The sequence below is a fragment of the Sminthopsis crassicaudata genome, chromosome 2, assembly GCF_048593235.1.
Source record: "Sminthopsis crassicaudata isolate SCR6 chromosome 2, ASM4859323v1, whole genome shotgun sequence".
Classification (NCBI taxonomy): domain Eukaryota; kingdom Metazoa; phylum Chordata; class Mammalia; order Dasyuromorphia; family Dasyuridae; genus Sminthopsis; species Sminthopsis crassicaudata.
Window position 1 is genome coordinate 588,542,534 of NC_133618.1, and position 26,451 is coordinate 588,568,984.

General features: G+C 31.1%; 1 protein-coding gene across 6 annotated transcripts in view; it reads left to right on the forward strand.

The window, feature by feature from the left end:
• The window catches only part of VTI1A (vesicle transport through interaction with t-SNAREs 1A), a 421,992-nt gene that overhangs the window by 83,636 nt on the left and 311,905 nt on the right, over positions 1 to 26,451 (forward strand). For 4 of the 6 annotated variants that reach the window (XM_074295622.1, XM_074295625.1, XM_074295623.1 and 1 more), the window contains exons 4-6: positions 11,048 to 11,125; positions 17,582 to 17,602; positions 22,353 to 22,437. In XM_074295622.1, the coding sequence (XP_074151723.1) occupies positions 11,048 to 11,125; positions 17,582 to 17,602; positions 22,353 to 22,437 (184 nt within the window). The remainder of the gene's footprint in view (positions 1 to 11,047; positions 11,126 to 17,581; positions 17,603 to 22,352; positions 22,438 to 26,451) is intronic. The other 2 variants (XM_074295624.1, XM_074295621.1) reach the window with 1 other exon arrangement.

Genomic DNA, 26,451 nt, shown 5'->3' on the forward strand with positions numbered 1-26,451 from the left:
AAACAAACAAAGGAGAAATATGTATACACATCAGCTTGTTTGCGATGATTGTCTAGTAGCTTCTTTCTAATAACAAATGGGAATATCTAACCTATGAGAACAATAAGATTGCTGATATGAGAGATGTTTCTATTTGAAATTAAAAGGAAATGCCATATTGACTTATAAAGACAGACAGTGGTTTGTTGCTTAAAATTTTTCTCAGGGTATATTGGCTTTTGTTAAGGAAATTCTCCTTCCAATCTAACTTATACCTATTTTGAAAAAGGTTGTAGCTTGAGCCTTTTCTGTGGATTTTAGAGTTGCCTGAGATGGAACTGAAGGGGGTCACTTTTCTTATCTAAGATGATAGCTCAGGATTTTGCCACTGCAAACTTCTCTCTATATTTCTCAAGGTGTCGATAAAACTTTTCTATGGAAATTATCCCACAAATATAATTTGTGTATAATAACTTGGTTGAAATTCAGAAAAAAAGGTTATAAGGAAAGAAATTGAAACTATTCTTTATTGCAATTTCCAGGAAATAGGAAGGCTTTAGTTTAGTTTTTCCGTGGCATAAGGTTTTAAAACCTCCATTTTTGTCTTCTACAGATTGTTGCCTATTGTTTTTATTGATATTCAAATGGAGAAAAGTTTTATAAGCCAATTGGCAAAAGTATAAATCTACTTAAAATGATATATAAATATAGAAGATGGCATCTACAATAACATGACTTATATGTAATTTAATCTTTTTAAAGCGCAACTTTAGCTATTAAGTACCAAAGAAAGATATGGGGTTGAAGAGGGATCAGATTGAGGGGAAATTTTTTTCAGATTTTTAGTTGAATTTTGAAAGGGATCAGAGGAACAAATTGAATAGGGGGATAAGAGATTAATTATGCTGTGAATTTATGGTTTTAAAATGCTAAATTATAAGTAATATCAGAAAAAGTTTAGTTTTGTGTAATAGTGACCTAAAATAACTTAATGTTTAACAATAGAAACAAAGAAGATAAACTTGAAGTATTTTTCTTTTAAATATATTTTATTCTCTATATAATAATAATTCTTCTCACTAGCTAGAAGTTTATACTTCCATTTAAAGATTATTCTGTGCTTTTAGATATTGGAAAAATAGCCTAAGATTGGTATATAAAGAAAATTCTAATAGATTAAATTATCCAATTTAAGAAAAATTAGGATAAATGATTATGAATTATTTATAAATTATTTTCTCCCCACTGGACATAAAAGAATAACATAAAATATGCTTTTTGAAATATATATAGCACACTCTGAATATTTTTATGATTTTTCTGCACTCATTGCAGTGAAGAAATGATTTTGCTACTGGTATAACCAATCGGTTTCTCATTAAAATTTACTAGATTTTGTTTTGATACAAATATTGCATAGATATTTTAAAGTTGGTACAAGAATTCATTTTGGATGAAAAAAATCATTGTTTTGTTGAAGTATTTTGGAATGAAATGGTTAAAAGAAATTCTTCAAAATTTTGTGTTTAATTTAAAACTATAGTTGATGTGTCTGTATCATTGTAAGCATCATCATAGAGCCCCATATTACATAAAATTATGTAATATATACATTTTTTCCAACTCTTGCATTACTTAAACTATACTGGTTCTTTTAGAATGGCAAAATTTAGGCTCATGTATCTCAGGGTAATAAGGATGTCAAGATTATCATAACCAGTCTTTAATTGAAACGTGAGTCTCTTCTATGAGATCAACTTCCTTTTTTTTTTTTTTTTTTTTTTTTAAATTAAAGCCTTTTATTTTCAAAATATATACATGGATATTTTTTGACATTCACCTTTACAAAACCCTGTATTCTAATTTTTTTCCTCCCTTCCACCATCCCCTCCCACAATAGGGCAAGTGATCCAATATATGTTAAACATGTGCGATTCCTTTATACATATTTCCACAAATATCATGCTGCACGAGAAACATAAGATCAAAAAGGAAAAAGAAATGAGAAAGAAAAAATTCAAGCAAACAGCAACCAAAAGAATGAAAATACTATATTGTGGTCCACATTCAGTCCCCACTGTCCTTTCTCTGGGTGCAAATGGCTTTCTTCATCACAAGACCACTTGAACTGGGCTGAAACACCTCATTGTTGACGAGAGCCATGTTGTATGAAAACTGATCATCATATAATCTTGATGTTGCCATGTATAAAGGAGATCTACTTTCTTGACTTTGTTCAAGATTTCTAGAAACCCTATTAAGGTTAGTATTGATAATAAGGTCTAAATTCAAGACTTTTTCAATTTCACCAAATACCTTGCAAGGCAAAGTATCTGTGTAATATTTTCTAAGCACTAGATGAATAACTAAAAACTAAGAGCTATCTCTGAAGAATGTTATTTTTAGAAATCATGTATAGTACAACTAATTTCAATTCACTTTATGATGGTATATAGACTATGATCAGACATATTTAGATATAATCTTCATATATCAAATGTATGCTCCCAAAATTCACCAACATGTGGCAAGCACAGTTTAAAGGGCGTAAGCAATCTTTAATTCTAAGCAATCCCTTGAGGAAAAGTAAGCCATGTTTACACGGATGATTGCTTAAAAGAAATAGTAAATTTATTTGTTATATTGCAGTTGTATGACTTTTAAATAAATCATTAAAAGGCATATGACATGTGACAGTAGTATATATACAACATACCATACTGCATGGAGTTTGGCAATATCGGGATTTAAGTTTTGAATATGCTAACAATATTGTTAAAGCCTTTTTTCATCAATAATATGGCTCGACTGAATAGATTTCAAGAATAGTGTTTATACTATTTTCAAGTCATTTTCCAGTATATCTTATAGGTGCTATGTTACATGTACCCTGATGCTGCTTAGTAATAGGTATAAAATAATCCTTTCAGGTGGCTGTGTAGCTGAATTGTTCTAGCTAGTCTGAAAAAGTTAATTTCCAGAAGTAACTAGTTATACCCACAAATGATATGACCTATCTGTAAGATTAGGTCTTTGATGAAATTAAAAGTTCTTGACCCCCCAATAAGGTTATATGACATTTACTTAAGTAAATATTGCTTTTTAGATTTCATTCACCAGCAACATGATCATCTTGACAATCACTTTTTTTATGTAGAGTTATTATGGTAGAACTTATCTAATGTATTACAGAGTGAACCATCTTAACAAAAGCGTGAAGTATTGTGAATGTAGGAAAGGAATGATAAAATGTCATCTGGACCTCAGTGTGATCTTGTTGCTGTTTCAGCTGTACCTCATAACCAGATCTAACTCGTTACAAGCTCTATTTCTTTAGGCAAGTTCATTTTATTTGTCTGGACCTTAGTCTTCCTTTCTATAGAAAGAAAGGTGTTGGATAAGACTTTCTAATAGTATTTCATCTTCCAATAGGAAAGGTTCAGGGCAGCCAGGAGTAAAACATCTCTAAGTTTTAGAAGCAAGATTGTGGCCAGATTAGAGAATGTTATTAAGAAATCAAATAAGAGCTTAATAAATGCTTATTGATTAAATTGAATTGAAGGAATGCTTTTCATTGTAATTTCTAACCATGCAAATAAAACACTTTATTTCTATTAATAGGTTATATGAGTTACTTTATAATTATATTAATTTCCATTTTATTAATTTTCTCCCTTTCAGTTAGGAATAAATCATTTCCTGAGTAGTATACCCACATATGTAGGAAAAATTTTCTTTCCGGTATATAGTACATTCAATATTAACCTTTTAGATATTTTTTACTAAAGTACAAACAGTGAAATTGTTTATTATTTCACAATTTAGAAACCCTACACAGCATTAATTCATTTGCATTATATGTTATATTATCCAGAAATGTTAGAAATTATGGTTTCCTCATAGACTAATATAGTAATTTGCTGGCAAGCTAACATGAATATAGCCACTGTCACATTTTTTGCTTAAAACAGAATTGGATATATATCTTAGTCAGAAGTACAGTAATACTTATTTCTTATGATGCTTGAAATTTGAACCTGCAATTTCACATTTAAACTTAAAAGCACTAGGGAAATGAAGGCACTCGGTGTCTTGATTTCCTGACTGTCCCATTTTTGTAGATCACAAAATAATATAGCACTGAGACAGTCTGGGTTTTCAACATAAATACAATTCAGTCCTGTTTTTGTGAAATATTTTTATAATTATTAACCTACATGTGTTGCATTTATATATGTGTGTACATTATCATATATTAAATAACTATAGTACTTTCTATCAAGTAGTAAAAAAGGAATATAGTTGCATAAAGTATATATCTATGTTGATAATCAGAATACATAAATATTTGTCATTAAAAAGTTAGAAACCCATATAATAATAATAATATTAGACTGTGATAAAAAGGAATACAGAGAAAAAGGGAAAAAATCCTAAACTTGGATCCCTTTTTTTTCCCTTTTTCCCAACTGAATTCAGGTCTATGGCCTTTCAGATCAGATATCTCCTTCTGTTAATGCATGCCAAGATACGAGTTACAATTTTCTTACAGGTGACCTGTTTTCCTTACTATACTAGAAGGCAGGCTAGCAGGCTATGTTAATATTAGCCATCTAGGTGACATGAACATGGTCCATTGGCCATGCATAGAACTTGGTTATTGTTTTTCTTTATTAAGTTGTAGTGTTCACCAACATGTGTTATGTATAGTTTCAAGGGAATGAGCTTGACCTTTAACTCTGAGCTCTCCCTTGAGCAAAGTGAGCCATTAAAGGGATGATTGCTTAGTAAAAAAATAGATTGGCACTTACTCAACAGGATAACTTCCCTCCACTTATTTTGTATTATCATTTGCCATTAAAAGTTTGATTTGGTCATACTATTGTTTTATAAGACCAGAGTTTCTAGCATAATGGCACAAAGGCTACAAAAAAACTTTAGGTGTACTATCTGGTAATAGTTATTTCTATATTTGAAGATTCATACTTGATTAGAATGGTATAGACAATGACTTTAAGCAAATGGCCACATTGGAAACTGCCAAGTATTTCATTGTAGATTGGTTTAATTACAAAATGCTTATTATACAAATGGAACAAGAATTCATAAATATTTTGTCTGTGGTTGAATATTCCTGAGGTCTTTCCCCCCCTGCCTTTGGTTTTTGAGAATATATTGTTACTTTTGATATTTGTGTTTATATACACAAATGTCTCTATTGTATGTCTCTATATACATGTATAAAATATCTATGTTAATCTAAGTTATATATACATATCCATTTGTGTATATGTAACATATTTATATAGGCATATATAAAGAGAAAGCGATTGAGAGAAAGGATAAGAGAAAATGAAATTGGTTCTATTGCCATTCTCTTTCTTTTTATGGTCTTGGAGTTGGGATATCTTAGATTCAAATTAAAATTATATTTTAATACATTATTTGTCATCTTAGCATATATTGAAAATAAGTATTATTATTATTATTATTATTGAAAATAAGTATTAACAACAAAATACCATTTGCCCAGAAATTTACCTTGTCTTTACTTCATGTATGTGTTAATATATTTTAACCTCAAATTCGTTCGACTAGAAAATGATTCAATGATTGTTGTGTTACAAGAAGAAAAAAATTAATAAAAATTCCATCAAATTACTTGATACAAACATGTAGATGTTACATTTCATGCCTAAATAATCCTCTTAAGATCCTGTAAGAAGAAAAGAGTGTTGAGGCTGGGAAAATAGAAGTGAAGTTAGAAATGGGTGCTTGTGCACTAAAGTCAGAATTTAATCTAAAATTAAGTGTATTTGAGAAAATGATATCTCAGCATTATTCTAGTGTTTTGGTAAAACTGGGTAATATGTGATAGAAAATGAATGACAAATATGGAAAAGTTAGTGATAAATATTATTGTAGATGTATAGGATATGATAGAGGTATCCAGAAATATTAATTATAGCACCGATAGCAAAATTGACTGCATATAAATCCTTGCATATTGTTAAGTATATTCAAGTTAAAAGACATGGCAAAAAGCAATAGAAGAGTGTAGATTGTTTGTCTCATTCCTTTTAGACATAGAGAAATTCATAAGTCTTTTCCCCTCTTATAAACTGGTTTGATTAGTATCTGGGAAAACTTCCTTAGTTGTAAAAATCATGCAGTGTTAATAATAAAAAAATTATTAATGTTTGTGAATGTGGAAAATACTGATGAATAATAGAGAACAAGGAAAATTAGACCAAATAGAATGAAAGAGGAGTTGAAATTTATTGACCCAGATGTTTAGAAATAGATTGGGCACTTTTTTCTATGGTTATAACTTAATTGTTTTACCACCTAAAGTTACAGTTGCATGCTACGAAGATGGTTTCTTCTCTTTTCCTTTCTGATGTAGTTGTATAGGTATTAATTTAGCAAACTATCCTATCTTCCAGGTGGGAACTGGCTGATTTTATTGTAATAACAGATCATTACTTAATTCATATGCAACATAGCATAGCACATGGAAAGCATTATAAATCTATTTACAATGTGGCTGGTCTGATGATAACATTGTATTAAATTCCCAGGTGAGGCAATTTAAGCAATTGCTTTGCCATGTGCACGCCATGGAAATTAACTTCTTGTATGCTTTAGTAATATACCAACTTCATTGTTATGCTTATATTAGTAATAGATTGTTGAATTCTCCGTCTGGTTACATGTACCCTACTTCACATGTAGAATCATACAGGAGGTGGTACAGCAGATCACAGTTCTTAATTAGTTTAAGCTAAGTTAATTCATTTTGTTTCTAATTTAGTAGTGCCTGTCCATGAACATATTCAGTTCAGTTGGGAAATGTTAAGGCTCGGGTCAAGTAGACAGATTGTTTCAAGCCAAATTGCCAGACAGAACTGAGCAAGTGTATCTGTTTGAACTTGGCTTTAAGAAAATCAACCAATCAGTATGCAAAAATCTCGTTCATATACCAAGTGAGAACTGCCTTGAATCTGAAATTTCCCCTTGCAACCACAGCCTCATTTTTGTAATCTCCAGAGAAACTTTGTGCCTCTAACTTCTTACAAAAGATAACCAGTACTTTTAATTGTCCTGTCTTTCTAGGCCTGCATGTAAAGCTAAAGATTTTCAGTGAATGCCAATGTAGGTGTCCTGATGGAATGAATAACACAATTTCACACAAACATACAACTGAATGTGAGAAGAAGCAGTGGTATTTAACAAATCTTTGTTGGAAAATTTTGTCAGTTGAAGCTTTTCAACCCATATGGCATAGTCCAGAAATTTCCCTGGATTACAAACTGCATAGAGCTTCTCTCTTCTCCAGAAGCTTACATATGAAGCGCCAGCAGACAGTGGTAACTGACAACTAAGACTAAAAATGTTGACAATTTCTTGATTTGCCTGGTTAGCTTATGTATAGAAGTCATTAACTATTTATAAAATGCATTATGAATTGGGTTCCTTCAAACTGGAGCTGAGTGTGTGACATTTCCAGCTCAAATTCTCATGCTTGCATTTGGCTAAAGTACAAATTTATATACAGTTGATGGAAAAGTAAAAATATTTTAGTTAGGATTATCTAATTATAGGAGATAATTCATTTTCAATAATTTTGAATCATGAATATTGACATACTCTGTAGTATATGGAAAAGTTTTATTAGTTTTTTTTTTTTCTTTTTTAATTAAAATCAAAACACTTGCTATGAAAGTAGAGGGAGAGGGAGAATCCTAGTCAAACAATGTAGAGTTCCAAAGTTTTTTTTTTGTTGTTGTTGTTTTGTTTTTGAGTAATTTTGCAGGATTTTAATCTGAAATGTTGTCTTTTTTTCTTCCCTAATCAGCAATTATGAAACTATATTATAATTTTTAAATTTTTGGAAATTTTTATGAGGAGGAAAATAGAAGTACCCAAAGATAGATAAATAATGATATAAAGGCATTTTTATTTAAAAAAAACCTCATTAGTCTAAAATAGTCAAAAAACTCATCTATGACCTGTATTGTACTATTTCTGTAGAGTTCTTTCTGATATTTGAAATGACCTGTGCTTTATTTACATAGTTAAATAAAATTAAAAATAGAGTGATATAACAGACTATTTAAAAGTCCTACATGTTTAAAAAAAATTATACTATGTAGAGCTATCAAAATGCTTCTTTTAACCTTCCAAATTGCAAATAAATAAGATGTTTCAATAAACATACCCTAAATTTGAGAAAATATGACTCCAAACAAGGTTACTCAACTGCTGTTGAACATAAGCACCTTGAGTCCTGGTCTTCAGACGAAGAAATGGATGGTAACCAAAACAAAATAGGATAGTTATTGCTATACACTTGTAATTTCCTCTCCTTTTTGAAATATATCAAATAAAAATATGACAATAATGTAATTGAACAATCTATGCCAATTTGTTGGCTTTTGGGTGAAAAAAGAGAAAAACAAAAACAATCTCCAGATGATATTCTTGCATACTGTGGAATGTTTTAGTCCCCTATAGTGATGAAATGAATAATTAAAACAGCAGCTCTGATATCACAGCCTGTTTAAAGGTTCTCATTTCCTTTAATGCTGTTGAATACTTTTTGCTTAGCTAGTTTGAAACTGCTGTGGCTGAGATCTCCAAATGGGCAAAAGAAAGATTTGGCATGATTTAAATATTGTAGTGGGTCCCTGATGTGTGCTGTCCTTCTACATCAGCTTTAATTTCAACATGATTCAGTATTAAATCAATAGACATGGCTAGACCAGAAATAATTCATTGTATGGGAACAAGAGAAGAATTCTTTTTGATAATGGTAATCAGGTGCAATCTGTACATTAAATGATGAACTTTGCTTCCTTATTGGCTCAAATTTTAACTTCTTAGGCTCAGTTTCTCCTTTTATAAAGATTCAATCATGTTGTTTAAAACTTTTATCATTTGCCATTGTGCAACATCTATTTTGACTTATTAATTGATCATATGTTAAAAATATTGCTTTGAAGCTGCCACTATTTTCTGCAGTATGAAAAATCTGCAGAATCTATATATCCTTTAAATATATGATCATGTGGTATTATAGAGCACTGGATTTTAAGTCAAGAGACTCATGTTTATTTCTGGTTCTTCCCCTGACTTTCAAACTTGGATCTCTGTGAGGCTAATAATTTCCTCTTTGTAAAATGAGGGGAATTAGAGTACATGCTTTCTCAGATCCCATTCAATTCTGATGTTCTGTGATTCTTTCGTATCTTGACAGTTCATTCTGCTGAAAAAGAGAAGTGTCATTATTTAACTACTCTCACTTACCATTATTTATATTTTTGTTTGTTTCAGTTTATCTTTTATCTGCCTATATGAAGTCTTAACAAATACTGATTTTTTTTTCCCAGCATATACTTCAAGAAGTAGGGAATTAGGAGTTATAATAATAAAGGGAAGAATATATAGGGGAAAGGAAGTAATTATTAGAGAAGTTAGGTGACCTAGTGTCCTTTCTTTTTACTTATGTCTTTGCTTAGCCATTTCAAAAGTGGGAAGGTTAATGTAACTGTGCTGGAAGTAATGATGTTGAGGATAATAAGGAATAGGTCGTTTCAATTTAACCTTTGTCTTCATGATTTCCTAACATTTTCAAAAGTGTTTTTTTATTTGATGAAAATATTTATACAAAAGTATCCTTTATGGTCTGAAAAGTCTATGGAGTATAATCACAAGTGATTTGTCTTAATTTACTGTTTTTTATTGAATTTAACGTTTTGTATTTTACATAAACAAGCACCTGAGGCATGTAAAAGCAGCTTCCCTCATCTCTATAATTTTTTTATCCTTTCTTCTGACATCATCACAAACTTAAGACTTAGCTATACATATACACACCTCACTTTTAAACTGTGCTTAAAACATTGTTTTCAGATGGAAAGCTTGTGAAAATTCCTTCTTCTCTTTAATAACATCTCAATCCTGATTGATTTTACAACTTGCAAGGAATAGATTATGGTATTACAATAGTAGTCAATCATAGAAAAGACATAAATGATGCTGAGTGAAATGAGCAGGACCAAGAGATCATTATATACATATATATCTATATCTATATCTATCTATATATATATTTCTATATATATATATACACACATATACTTCAACAACAATACTATATGATGATCAATTCTGATGGATTTGTCTTTCTTCAACAACGAGATGAACCAAATTAACTCCATTTGTTCAATAATGAACAGAACCAGCTACACCCAGCGAAAAACTCTGGGAAATGAGTATGAACCATTACATAGAATTCCCAATCCCTCTATTTTTGTCCACTGCATTTTTTATTTCCTTCAGAGGTTAATTGTACACTATTTCAAAGTCTGATTCTTTTTGTACAGCAAAATAACTGTGTGGACATATATTGTATTTAACATGTTATTTATGTATTTAATAACATATTTAATTTATGTATTTAATAACTGTGTGGACATATATTGTATTTAACATATACTTGAACATATTTAACGTGTATTGGTCAACCTGCCATCTGGGGGAGGGAGTGTGAGGGGAGGAGGGGAAAAATTGGAACAAAAGGTTTTGCAACTATCAATGCTGAAAAATTACCCATGCATATACCTTGTAAATAAAAAGCTATAATAAAAGAAAAGACATAAATCATATAGTCTATCTCCTAAAGACTTCCACATATCTTTGCCTTGATCACAACCAGAGCCTTTTCTCTCTCAGATAACTAATGTTTATTTCAACTTAATGAAGTTTTAAAAAATGATATGTAATTGATAGTATACAACTCTTTTAATTTCATTAATGATAGTGAAGTATATTGTATTTTGGAGCATATATTGAATTGTTAGCAAGTTTTGTTTGTTTCAGATGATTTTCATTGAAACTCTCAAGTTCAAGAACTTTAAATAACTTTGACTTGCAGATTTTAGCAAATAGGTATCCATTAGGGGGCTCCCGAGGTTTAAGATGATCAGCCTTGATACCAATAATGCTTCGGCTCCTTTACTTCCTAACGCTTCTCTCTGTCTTTTTGTTTTGTTTTGTTTTACAGAAAAGGTCACGGATCGCCTACAGTGACGAAGTACGGAATGAGCTCCTAGGGGATGATGGGAATTCCTCCGAGAACCAGGTAGAATGCTAATCAGGAAACCCCGGTGGGTGGCTGGAGGGTGAAGGAGGTCAGTGGCACACTGGGCTTCTCAAGCTGCTCCTTAACAGCATTAGCAACAACTCATGTGGAAGTGATACTGTTTAATGCAAAGCTGGAGTCTTAATCAACTTCAAAATGTTACTTGGAGATCTTACATTTAACCCTTTACCTTGTGATCACTGTCTGCTATCTTAAAAAAAAATCTTTTCTTCTCTTTTCTTTATTATTTAGTACTTAAAGAATAACTTGAAACAAGGTCTTCACCTCAAACACAAGTAAAAGGAATAAAAAAGTACATAATACAGCTTTGATAATAAGGTATTATAATTAAATCAACACTTATAGGCAAGAAATGAGAGTAAGCTTTCAGAATTTAACAGAAGACTAGCCTCCTTATTATTTGGCACTTTAAAAAAAAATAATAATAAATTTACCAAAATCCAGATTTTAAGTGTAACACTATGAGAGAAAGTAAGATATTGTCATAGAGAGTATATTTGCATAGAAATCATTTTTATGAAAAATGTTTCTTTGAAATTGTTTTATGTCACTATAAAGGATCAACATAGTCCAAAAAAGAGCACAATTTCTTCTAACTGGGTCATATAGTTTGACTGTCAGTTCCAATTATGGCCTAAATGTTATCCTAAACATACCAATCTAATCAAATTCTTCCTTTCTGTTTTCTGAATTAAAATTGTAGCCATTTTTAGACTAAGTCAATGTATTTAGTTAGTGTAGGTTAAATGTACAGCTTAAAAAAGAAATAAGGAGCCTAAATGCAGAGGCTACCTGCAAAATATTTCTTAAGTAGTTTTATTATCTTTGATACTCTAAAAGAAATAACTGGTAAAGAACCTGAACATATTAATATTACTTTGGCAAATATAATAAGGATCTTTACTTTGACCAAATGAAAATGTACATGTCAGCTCTCTTTGAGTAAACTAAACTTACATATTGTCTTATGATAATTTTATAAAAATTGCACATTTCTATTCCATTCTACTGATTAGATATATTAGAGAGTGATACACACCTGCATGATGTTAGCATCTATTTATTCCAATATTGATATTAGGAGTCATTAAGTATAGAGTCTTTGTATGTGTTAAGATTTTTTTTTTAAAGGGAAGAATCACTAAGCTAAATATATTTGCTTTGTATATAGATTCTTCCTTCTCCATTCCCCACCTAATATTTAGATGTTATCAGCATGGGTTCAGACATGTAAATATGTTAAGATATGACTTGGGATTTCAGGACCTTGACTGAAATGTGAGAATACCTAAGGAAAAAAAAAAGTGTTTTTGAGTACATCAGACATAAAAGGGAACTTGTGATAAAGGGGGTTTACTCATAATAGATTAAATAATGTGTAAGGATGAGAAGAAAATATTCTCCTTCTTTTCTTGTTAAAGAAGGTTTAGTGTATTCATAAGTATTTAATTTATCATGATTTTATTTCTATTTTTGCTGCAACTAAAGCATTATCTTGCTTTTAAACCTCCCAAATGATTGAATGCATATTTCCCAAGTCAACTCCTTTAAAAGCTATAGATCATCGCCTCATTTGAAACTACTGCTTAATGTAAAAGAAATAGAGTAGGGGGAGTTTCTGCCTGGTTCAGAATCTTTGTAAGAGATGTTGTAGTACTGTGACAGTTATCCCATTTTTAACATGTTCTCTTCTCTCCATGGACATTTTACGTTTGCCTCATATATCTGTAAGCCTGATTTTTTTTTTCATGCCTAGAGAAAAATATTCCACAAAAATAGTGTGCGTTCATATTTTCAGAATTGTTCAAATTATAATCCTGTCACTTTAAAGTGATTATGCAGAATTTTCTCCTGGACTCAGATAAAGCAGATTCTGAGACTGCTTGGAAAACCTGAAGTTTAATTGTAAGAAACTGTCACTTCAATAAATACAGTGTGATAAATTATAGTCACAAGTACATGTAGCTGTTAGATTGTGACTTTTGTGAACTTTTCAGTATAAAAGTAGATTTAGGTAGATAGACCCCCCTAAACTTTGGGGAATATTTTGCTGCCAAATCATACTTTTCCCCAAATAATGGAGGAAAATCATTGAACCTGGTCTTTATGAAATAATCATTCCAGAGGAAGATATTCATACCCCCATCTCATCCACAAGCAGATGTGACCACTTTCTTGTGCTTCATTTTGTATTCAGATTCTAGAATAAAAGGTGCTATTCTTTTAAAGCAAAGGCTTTAACTTGGCCCTGAATATAAATTTTCTTACATAAATGATTGAGAAAATATATGTATAGTAGAACTAAATATCTTTTACTGTTTATGATAACTTTATTTTCAGAGACTTGATTAGGAAATATATAACTTGATTTTTGACATTTCTAATGCTTAGATTGAAATTCTTATTTAATTTAGATAAACACTTAGGGTTGAGCAGAATATTATACTTAAGCTAGCAACATGCTATTGATTTATGATATGCATCTTACCAATGAGATAAAAATTTTTTTAACTTAGACAAGAACAAAATAATAAAATTGAGTATTAAAACTGGAAAATAAGGTAAATGAAATAAGCTAATTAGAGACCAACTGCTCAATTGTTGTCTATATTAATATGTCTTCCTAAGAGTGAATCCTTCAAAAACTTAGTAGACTGCAAATACAGTGGCCATTCCTTTTTATTCTTTCAATACTTTCCAAAGAAATGACATGGTACATAAAACTTTTATAATAATATGAAGGGCTATAATCTGTTAATTGACTATAAAATATTAATTTACTTTTAGATATATAAAAATTATAGCTACTGTCCTTGCTAAAGTATGTCAAAATTTCATAACTTAAGAATTTTAAAAAATGTATCTTTGATGTCCTTCATACTATCACACTACTTCATTTGACTACATGCTGTTTTAATAAAGTAATTGCTTTGCTTTGTACAAATTAATTCATTCCTGATTCAAATCCAGTGAGTACAATCAGATGGGGCTCATTTCATATTTACAAAGGAGAAACAAAAATATCTACTCTGCATGTTAGAATTGAGTTTGGGTTATCAGCTTTCCCAGGAATTTTGTCTTAAGCATTATTAGTTTCATTATTTTCAAATTATATTTGCCATTCTAACTGGCAGCCTTTATTAGTGCCTTGTAAGAGTTAAGTTCTTGGATATAGAGATCCTGTACATACAACAATATCTTCATTTTAATATGCATTAAATTATTTCAGTTTAGTAAGGATCCATTCCTTTGTCGTCTGTCCCCCCCCCCCCAAAAAAAAAAAAAAGAATTTATGATATTCAATTGAGGTCTTTTTGTATTAAAGCATGATTATCGAAATTTATAGAAATCCTACCTTTATCATTTGAACTAGAGTATTCTTATATTTTCCATATGCAAAATACATTGATTAATAATGAATCCAAGACAATCCTAAATGTGTTAAAATTAAATATACACTAACATATTTACAAATATTTGCTGAAATATTTGTCCAAACCAGTATTTTGCTGAGATATGATTACTTAATTTCCTAACTACAAGCTTCTCTTAAGTTCTGATTTGGACTTGCTGTGCATAAAGTGTGTTAAACTTCAGCTCCAGACCAGGGGGTGAAGTCGGTCAATTTAATTCCCCAAGATCTAAAGAAGGTCGGTATCATTTCATATAGCCCTGGCAGAGCAGATCATTACTAGACACAAATCTGTTCGTTACGTGCTGAGGGTTTATAGCAAAATAAATAGACTGTCATCATAAGTTCAGAAAATTGTGTGTTCGACCCACGATAATGTGTAAAGGGCGTTTAATAGAGTTCAGCATTTATTCGTTATCTGTATGCGGACAGAGACGGCTGTCGCGTTATCAGCTTTAAAAAATTTCGGTAGTTTCCTCTGTCACGTGATGCACCTTACACGTATACACACACACACACACACACACACACACACACACACAGAGGCATGTGCGCGCACACACTCTCACATGCTCTGAGGCGCAGTTTTGATTTTAGTCACAGCAGAAGGCTTAACCACAAGAGATTCCACTGGTTCAAACCAGTGTAAACCAGATTTTTTTGGCCTACAAAGGAGCAGATTACCTCTTCCATCAAATTCTGCATTGGAAAAAAAAAATCTTTGTTTCAAAAAGAAATGTCAGTTATCATAACCTAAAATGGTGACTGTATATACTTTAAATGCATTCACAATTGAGCACATGATGAACTTAGTCAAAAATAAATTTATTAGGTTTGGTACTAGTTGAGTTGTTAATTATAAAAAATTTAAACATCTTTTGTTAATTTGAATGAATAGTTCTCAGTCTAAACTTAAAAAAAAAAAAAAAAGACAGAAAAAAACACCCAACAAAACCCTTCCCATTACCTAGCTTAGCTGCAAATCCTGTGCAAAGCTTAAAGCCAGCCATGCAGCACAAACAAGATAGAACATTTTTTGTTTGGAAACTATTGAAAAAACAAATGGAGAGCATTTTTAAACACTCATTGATTATGGCAGGGTGGTATGCCTCAAATGGTCTCTATTGCAGAAGAGTAGTTTTAAACTTTGGCCCTTTAAGTATCATAGTCAACTGAAAAATGGTGACCCTAGAAAGAAAAGATAGCTGTGTGATCTGCTCCCCAATCAACTCTGTTTGAGGTGAATTAATGTTAGCCTTTTTTTTTTTTTTTTTAAAGGGTGAGGAAAAAAGAGAGAACAATTTATGGTAGGCCAGGCGCTTGAGTTTAAAATGTAACTTCTTGGGTAAAAAATTGTTTGTTTGTTTTTTTTTATTTTATTATTATTATTTTTTTTAATGAAATGATTAGAAGCTTTCATCTTACATGTCGGGTAGTTACTGAGTCGGCAAGCTTGCTAGTTGTGTGTAATTACAACCACTTGTCCATTTTGAAGAAAGAACAGTGAATTTTCTTAAAAAATAAATTCACTTGGCATTTTTGATATAATAAATTCTTACTCTTCTGTTTTGTGAAAAGGTTCTACATGATCTTATATATTACTTGTTTATTTGAAAAATTAGTCTTATAAAATAAACGAAGAATCAGAATGATTTTGGTGTCAAAAATCAGGTGGTTAGTATTGAGAAAATATAATAGTAGCACACATTCTTTTTCATAGAATTTTGGCAAACTTGTACTTTTGCTCCCAAAACAATGCTCTAATTTGATGAATTGTATGAGATTAATATTTTTACAAATAGATTTGAAAACGAGTTCTGTTAAATTTACATGTGTTTTAAAATTAGGTCATATAGTAAAGGAAAAAAGAAGTGAGAATGCAAATTTGAAGCTTGTAGCAGTTGTATCCTTTATATTTTGTTATGATAGTCTGTATTTCATGATAGGAAAAAGAATGCAAATCAGTTGAACAGTTTACTAACATTTAATATGATTTAGGACTCTTTCAAAGAAGCATATCAAAATGGGGAAGCCAGATAACTTTGGCCTCCACTTTTGTACTTTGTAAATAATTAATCAACTTTGTATGTGGTATTTACATTTTTTAAAAATTAAGTGAACAAAGTATCATAGAATTTAGCAATATCACAGTTATAGCAAGAAGTTGATTTTAGTTTGACTTAACTGAAGAGAGTCTGAAATATAAATAAGTTCAAAATACTTATTGTGTAGAATTTATTAAATTTGTAACAGTACTTATTCAGATTAAAATTTGAAGATATTTTAAAATAAAACTATTGAGTTCATTTGCACAACTTCACAAAAAAAATTGATGCTAATGATTATATTTATTTCTAACATCAGTTAGCTTGTATTAAGTGAATCATGGCCTAAATAATCATTCTTTTTCGTGACATAGTTTGTTTATTTCTTTAAAGAAAACATTCTTACCACTTAATTCTATCCTAATAGAAGAATAGGGACGCATGTTTTATAGTTAATGTGTAATTCTTTAATGTATCAGTTATTAACAGTGAAATAGTGCAAACTAATAATCTGTTTCATTTGTTGTTAAAAATAGAAATCATTTGTCAAGACCTCAAATAGAGAAACAGCCTAAAAACTTGTATATAACAAAACCTCTTCAGTGGTACATTCTTAGAAGAGAGGAACAGCAAACTTGTTTTTTTTTTTTTTTTTTCTTTATAATATAGACTTCTATGAAGTCATTCCCCTTTATTTCATGATGGTGTCTTAGATGTACTTTAAAAGAGAATTTCACACTATTCTCTTTGTTTAATGTGACAGTGTGAGAAAGTGATCTTTATTCGTTCAAAAAACTCTGCGTGTAGTCTATGTTTAGGTTCTTTTAATGTGTTTGTCTGTGATTTTTAAATGCTAAACATGTAAACAGATAAATTGTCAATGTTAATTCTGTATCCTGTCATACAACTGATCTTTCTTTCCTGCCATTTCTTTCCTTTTTATCTTTTTTTTTTTTCTTTGGTGCGTTCATGTTGCAGTTGATAAAATTACGTGAAGAGGTGAGTACTTTCTAGCTTTTGTTGTTGTCTGGCTTCTTCATAAAGCTGAATTTCTAAATCTCAAGTAGATCTCTTGGTTCAGTGTTACAGGGAAATTGACAAAGCACAGGTATTGATTATATTGCTTAAAACCATCCTCCACTTTATGCTTTTCCTCAATAACTCTTTATTTAATAATACCCACCACAGTTATTCAAATTGCTTAGTAGAACAATGGAAATGTAAGCATATTCAAAGCAGAGTAAGGGACAAATGATAAAAGTATATCTTAAAGCTGTATTTGCATCATCTGTAAAACTTAAGATTTGGCAAGTTGTAAAAACTAACTATATCTATTGTTTTTCTGAAAGTTGATTAGGGGAATATCTTCATAATATTCTAATTAGCCTCCTGCTACTTAAAAAAAAGAAAAAACATTTCCTTTACCTTGATATTGCTAAATATAATATGAGATCATATTAATCTATAATTTTCTTTGGGGAAATATGTCTATATTATAAATGCACTACTGGTCAATGTGTCCAGATTCCTAATGTTTTTCAAAAGCTATTTTTATTGTTATTGTTAAATAATACCTATTTTGTAGGAATAAAGCATCAAAAAAAAAAAAAGCCTTATTTTTTGCAGTCTATTTTAAAGTCAGTTGATCATTGCTCCTAATTTATTTAAGACCCAGCAAATATTTAATAGCATTGTTTCTCATGTCCTCTCAGTGTCAGTGAGGGAGTTTATATCCTCTCAGGGGCATATGATACAACAACAATTACTATGATTTTGATGAAGCATGATTGATCTTTGTTGCTATCAACTTTGTGTTGAAACAATAGCTGATATTATAGTTTTAAAATTAATTTAAAATTATATATTGTAACAAGAGCAACCAGAACTGTTCACATGACACCTTAACATTAATAATGAGGAAACATTTGCTATAATGGTTTTTTGTTGTTTTAGGAATATCTTAGTATTTTCCAAGTTAATGTTGATTTGTAGACTTATGAATATAATGGTTTTCAACAATTCTTTCTAACCAAGGTACATTATTGATATATTTTCATTAATAAACAATTGCTGAAAGGAAAAGTGAAGAAGAAATGTAGGCAGATTTCCTGTCTTATATCTGCGTCCTATTTCTAGTCCCTACACATAAGCAGATGACTGTTTAATGGATTTGTGTAAATCAAGTCCTCATTTTATAATAAGATTGTAGAGGACAGTGGATGATTCATTCAAACCTACTTCTCCCATAGTACAATATTCTTCTATAAGCATATATACTTCTTTGGGACATTGTAGGCCCAGATTCACATGAAGATAACTTTAAAAATTAGAGCTTTAAGTTTTCAAATGTTAATGAAATTAATGTTAGAACTCAAAATCTTGATCAATATGAAGAAAATAGGTATCTCTATTTCCCCCACAATTTGTCAGTAATATGTTTACTGAAATATGTCATGTTGCAAATAATAGCTTTTAAAAGGTCAGTATTTTTTTCAAAAGCCCTATATTTGTGAAGATGAATTCTATGACATTATATGAATTCAATGGAAAAGTTTGGATATGTTGCATTTATATGTATATCACACACATATGTGTATATATATATTTACTGTGTCTTATTAATTAGAATTCTTTTATTTACATTGGCAGTACCTTTCCTATGTTAATGGTTCTTCAATGCATGTTTTTGGAAATTATAAATGGTAATGGAATTGTTGGAAATATAAATAGATCATTCACCTAATGGAATTTTATCCTATAAAATACATATTTTAACTTACTTTGTTCTGAATATAGCAGGTTATTTCTAGGCTAGATTACTGTGCTGCCTTTGCCTTAGTTTGTGATGTATTTAAAGTATATATGATATAGATAAAGTATTGATGTTTCTCATGTAAGATAAGCAATCAAGGCTTCTTAATAGTAATTTTCCAAAGGAGGTACATGTACTTACCTTTTGAGAAATTATGATTTGCCATATTTGGAGATAATGTAGCATCTAATACCTTATCATCAAAATGCTCAATTCTAATTCACCTATGTTAATGGGGTAATCTTGAAGGAAGCTGTGTGTTAGTATAAGTCAAGATAAACTGGCTTTGACATTTCTGAGCTCTCAGTTTGAATCCTACTCTGAGAATGGCTGAATCACCAGCATTCCATATTTGTACAGCTTTCTCACACTCTGTCTTCAGCTCGTGCTCATTCACTCTGCTGTTTTAAAAGGGCTGAGAAGAAGAATGAGTTTGTGGGAGACTGGGGAGGCAAGTTGAAAGCATCAGATGCTACTGTAATGTGTTGCCTTTCATTTTCAGAGACAGGACAACATACAACTTAGGGGAACAATATGAAATAGCAGAATGGATACGAGAACTTGATTTTGATGCAATTTAAGTGCAGATATTCTAAAATAGCAAGAGAGAGCCATTTTTAATGTGGGTGTTGAACTAATTCTTCTCACATGAAAATTTTTATGATAAAATTGGACAATTCCAAAATACATTAATTTCATTCAGTTTTATTTCATAGGAATGTATAGATAGATTGAAAGAGAATTATTATCTTAGAAACATAGTTCTACTATAGCATTAGTATTTCATATAATTTGGTTTTCTACATTTCATGGCAGTAAATTTTTTATTATTTAAAGGTTACATATAGTAAGTATTGTCATATAATTAAAATAGACTGTCTTTTATACTGATTCCTGGAGTTAATATCAATAATAGCCAAATGTTCCCTTTTAACTTTCGATTTTCTCATACTTTAGAGGTGAACCCTAAATGTCTGTTTTCTTATCCTAGTTTATAATTTCATTTTACCTTTGGTTTTACATCTCTGACTGAGGAGTATGAATAATTTAAAATGAAATTAAACTTCATTAAGATAAAAAACAGCATTATGTAAAACCAAGATTCGTAAACAGGGTTTTTTGGTGACTTTGTTCTAAAATCCTGAGAATTGAGAGAAATTGTGGTATAAAGACAGGTTTCAGGGAATAGAAATACTATTTTTGAATAATGTCCACTTAAGAAAGTTTTAAAATTATTCAAATTGGTCATGCATCTCAACTATGCACAGATCTAGTTGCTTTTATGATTTCAATTAGAGAGCTACAACTTATGTTTTTAAATTCTCTTAAGTGTTCTTGCTTTTTCTTCCAATGCTTTGCCTCCTATGAATGTAAAAAGCTTTTTTTCCCCAATTTACTCTTAACCTATCCACTGTGTATTAGACGACTCTATTAATTATTATAGACTGCTATTGCAGCTCTCCTGACCTTCACATCAGGTCCTATCTATGCTGATCTAAATGCATTGTTTTAATGATTCTTTTCTCCCCCCCAAAAAAAATTCAAGGAAAGCTTTGATGTGGCTTTAGCTGCCTCCAACGTCTGGCCGCATCTCAGATGTGTCACCTATGCCGGGAGGGAATAGGGAAATCACGTTTTGAATGGTAATGATAACATACTAATCACTTCCTTTCTTTGAAGATAGAAGCGAGATATTCTGTCAGCATCCCTGGCTGCTAGAGCTCCGAGGCACCGGTCTAGGTGTATTAGCTTAAGTGTGCATGTCAATACAGCTTGCATCTCCAAGATCCATAGGGGCTCATTAGAGCAAGGTAGATCGTTTCGCTAGACAGCCACTCAGATAATATGTATGGCACCTCCTTTATTATCATTATTAGAAAGCATTTCTTGGGTTTTAAATGACATCTGTCAACAACACAAAGTTGTGGGAGTGGGTTTTTCTGTTTTGTTTTGTTTTGTTTAGCTAGATAACAAAATGTTGGTTTGAAGATATAAGATATTAGATAAAAATGTGTATAAATATATAAATGTGTATATGTAAATATATGCTTACATAGGTATATCTGTATGAATGTGATTAGCTTATATTTGTTTTTGACAACCCAAACAAATGGCTGTCTAAAAAGAAAAGGTGAACTAAATAGAATTAAAAAGTAAAGTTTTCTTGAGATAAAATTTAAAATGAATAGCATTTGTTTTCCTAGGATGGTAGAACAACTGGAGGTGATTATAAGGTTGAGTCCTTATAGATCAATGCATTAGTTCATCCAGTATGTCTGCTTTTTACTATCCATAATTTCCTATGTTTGTGTGCATTGAGGCAAATGTGTATCTCTTGTTTCTCAATGTATTAATCACGAGTCACAAGGGCTACTGTTGTATTCTGATTTAGTAGAATATGTTGTTCCATATAACATCTTTCTGGACAGCCCAAGTGGGAAAACTTTTCTCTTGAAAATTAAGTTGTCATTATAAAATCACTGCCTCCCCCCCCCCCCCAATAAACAAAAAAGAAAAAGTGGGTTTCTGAAGTTAGAATTTAAGGGCAATGTAAAAGATCATTGATCTTCAAGTATAACTCATACATTTTTCCTCTGATGAAGCAGAAAAATAATAAATTATATTGTTATACATGTATTTCCTGATGTTTATTAGATATAAGATATTTACAACCCTTCATAATGACCACCTCAAAACAAAATATAATTTTCTATTTCAAAATAAAACATAATTGATAAGCATGATTGATTGATTGAGTGCTAATCTCTCCATGCTAGTGGTTCTGGTAATGGGGCATTTGATAAAATAACTAGAGAAGTTTATTATTATTGTTTTTGAATGTTTGGGTACATGAGATCATAATTAAAAAAGGAAAGATGGGGAAAGGAGAACATTGTAGACAGGCATCTGATTTCTTTTTTTCTTTTTCTTTTTCAGAGGGCACATCTGCTCGATAACACAGAGAGGCTGGAAAGGTCATCTCGGAGACTAGAGGCTGGATACCAAATAGCAGTGGAAACCGGTAAGAATTCTGAGAGTGAGCAAATTGTCTTGCTTATGCACAGCAGTCTTCACAACACATGACATTTCAGGGAAACTTCAAAGGAGAAGCAGAGACAGCAGCCCGAGATGTGGTTTACATATTGGGGAGACAATTGGGAGCTTATTTGCGCTTATCTTTTTTCAAGTTAAAAGGCATGACATCTACTGAAAACAGTTCCTGAGGTTTAAAAGTATACATCAGAAAAGAGATGGAATACTTTGTCTAAATTCTACATTTGTCTTAATATGCAGTTACATGTTGTCAGTTTACCCACCCGCAATGATTGCTAGCACACAGTGCAGTCTTCCACTTGTTTTCTTCTTTTTCTTTTATTCACATATGTAAAAATTAACATTTTAATAAATCTAAATGATCTGGAGGCAAAGAACTAATATGTTTCTTGGTTCAGTTTGCTCATTTGCCCTGATGCTGAGGATACTTTACCTAATGATTATACAATTTTAAAAAATAATAAATAAAACAAGCTGTCAGATATGTAAAAATTTAATGAAATTAAGTAGCAGGGTTAAATTTCATGATGATCTTATTAGCATTGGTTACCACTGCCCAAACTTCTGGGTTGGATTAATACCCATCATTGATATGTGAAAATACATAAGTAATTAGGCTTCAAAGTCTTGTCTACTTAAATAAATAATATTCTGGAAAGTTTTGTGCAATTATTGTATTTTATGTAGTGAAAAATTATCCATGACTGATCTTTAGTTAATATACTCTAATTGCCTCCTGAATACAGCTTTGTTTACCTTTCCATTGGTTTAAGAATTTATTTTTAAAGTTTTAGTAGAGCATAAGCTTTGGTATTGTACTTTGAGAATTTGAAAATATTAAGAGTATAACAACTAGTACACCTTCTAGATATAGTATGAAGGCTAGAGGTCAGTACCAATTTTCACCAATCTTTTTCTAAGGACATTGTCAGTCAGTTCTTTATGACAGATTTATTTTCTATTTAAGTTGATATTTTTAACTTTTCCAAAGCATAATTCCTTTTGAAACCCAGCTTATTTTACTTTTTTTTTTTTTTTTTTTTTTTTTTTTTAGTAAAGACTTGGGTCTTTACTAAGGTATGATATCAGATTGTCTAGCTAGTTTTAAATATGAAATTCTGCAGAACTGGGTGGGAAGAACACAATTGATATGGACAATTTATCAGTGGTGGACAACCTCTTAAAAATTCTCAGTCCTTCGTGCTACCAGTAACTTAGGGAAACCCTCTTTTATGAACATGGTTTTCAGTTTTACAGTCCAGCTCATGGTATAGTTCTCTGTCTCACTGGATAATGGAAGTTTCATTTATTTTTATTTTTGCAGTTGAATGCATTCATTAGAAGTCATCTTTTGACTTGGGTATTTTGTCTTTCTGTTTGTCATGGAGTAGAATTTTGGTTTTCTATTAGAGATATGATTTGCATATTGATATTGGGAAAGGAAAGGAAAGGGAAAGGGAAAGGAAAGGGAAAGGGAAAGGGAAAGGGAAAGGGAAAGGGGAAGGGGAAGGGGAAGGGGAAGGGGAAGGGGCGAAGGGGACGTCCCGGCCCTTCCCTTCCCTGCCCGTCAGGAAGGAAGGAAAGGAAAGGAAAGGAAAGGAAAGGAAAGGAAAGGAAAGGAAAGGAAAGGAAAGGAAAGACAATTTTTTTCAATAGTTCTCTGAGAGAGTATCACTGTCACTGTTACCCATGAACCGACAAGGGAATTTAAAGACTAAGTATTCCTTTGAACATACCTATCTGGATAAGATTGAGTTGGATTAGGTGGTTGCTTCATTTTCAGGTATTCTAAAATATTTTAACCACATCATCATAACCATTCTGCCAACATAAAAAGTGTCATGTAACTTTCTCCACCAACTAGACTGTTTCATTAAAGATCAATTACAGGGCAACCTCCTGTCCTTTTGCATTGCATAACTTTGAATTGAAAGAGTGAGGTGTTATAAAGTTAGCCACATATTGGCCATGCAGAGTGGCTAAATGAAGGCAGTGTGCAGAGTTCCATAGGAGGGAAAGGCAGACACAGATAAAGTTACTGCTTGGCCATAACTCAAGCAATTGTTATTTCAGATAAGATTAGGTGTATTCTGGGGGCCTTGGTGTTCTCAGTGTCTCTGGCAGCAGCTGCAGTCAGAGAACCCTATATGCTATCACAGCCTGGGATGCTTCCTCAGAGATTTGGAGTAGGTAAGAACTAATTCTACCTTCCCCAATTTTATCACTGATTATATTTGAAGTAATATCAGTGGTAAATTCTGTCAGTAAAATCCTGAAACTTCTTCATTGTTTTCTCTCCTATCTCCATTGAGGAATTGGTGGTAAAGTGGTCATGACTTTGATTGTAATGTAAGTGCATGATAAACATTTAGTTATAAAGAATCAATATAGGGGCAGCTAGATGGCGCAGTGGATAGAGCACCAGCCTTGAATTCAGGAGGACCCAAGTTCAAATCTGGTCTCAGACACTTAACACTTCCTAGCTGTGTGACCCTGAGCAAGTCACTTAACGCCAGCCTCAGGGGGGGGGGGAAAGAATCAATATAAACACAATTTTATTCACAAAGAAAATTCCTGAATTTTTTTTTTTTTAAGATAGTGAGGTATATGAAAAAATTTAAATAGAACAATGGGGTAGGTATTTAGAAGAAATGTCATCTAGTGGGAGATATCCCAAGTTAAGAAAAATAAGAAAAGTCCTGATTCTACCTCTCACTAGTTGTGTGACTTTGTATTAATCACTCAACTGCTGTGTACATGTTTCCTTATTACAAAATGACCTTTCCCATCCATTTCCTTATAGCTATAAGGTAAAATTAGATTATATCAATAAAATACTTTTAAAAATGAAATGTATAACATAAATTAACTTTTAAAATTTCTGAATGTAAAAATGATTACTTATCTTTTAAAGCCATATATGGTATAATAGTAGATCTGAAATCCATAAAACTTTTATCTTCAACATTTGAGGAAAAATCTTTGATGGCATATTATTGTATCTGACCCCTGATGTCATTTTAAGATTAATTAGATAGAGTGAAATATTTCATAAATTAATTTTAACATTTGAAATTTATAGTTTTGATTTCAAAACTTTATTCTCTTCTGATAATTTGAATTGGAATAGGAATACTTTCTGATTTCCTATAGGGCATTGGCTTGTATTAACAATGAATTCTTAATTTTAAATGAAGTAAGAATCTAAAATTTTGGTGTACAAATCCATTTGTTTTTTCCTAAGTATTGAGTAATGGTCACAATAGAGCAAATAAATTTATTCTTGAAGTCTCCATTGACTGAATGATTGGTAGAATGAGACTTCCACATTTTTGAACACCATCAATATTTTCTGGCTACCAGTATTTTGAACTAATTGGTATTTGTCTTTTCCCATTTGAGATTAAATTTAATAATGAGTATATTTGCATCACAATTTATTGGTAATCACTTAATTTTCACATTTTTGAGAAAAAAAATTTATGTAGTGATTGTGTAGTAGTTTCTTTTCAGTGTGTCTGTGGCTAAATTTTTTAGATTTGCTATTTTGATCTATCATATATTGCTTGAAATTTGGATTTCAATGTATGTTCATTTGTATTCTATATAAGATGATCTCTTTTCTACTCAAGTTTTCTAAAATTATTAGCAAAAAAAGGCTATGAGAAAGCCAAACCATCTTGAAACTTGGCTTGGCATTTATGAAAAACAAGACATTTTTTAAAAATAAGCTACTTGTTTTCAAAGGAAGGAGCATCTCTCTTTTGATATTTTGTTGTATTATTTTATTTGTGTCATCAAGAAATGAAGCAACTATTATCTTTTCATGGGCAGCTGATGATTAAGCAGAGCAGCACATGTCCATCTTTTAAAAATTATACTTGGATGAAGAAAAATGCTTTGATTTTCCCAATGTGTCATTTTATGGTAATATCTTAAAGACCAGTCAAATTTTTAAAGAATTTTATTTATATTTAAGGAA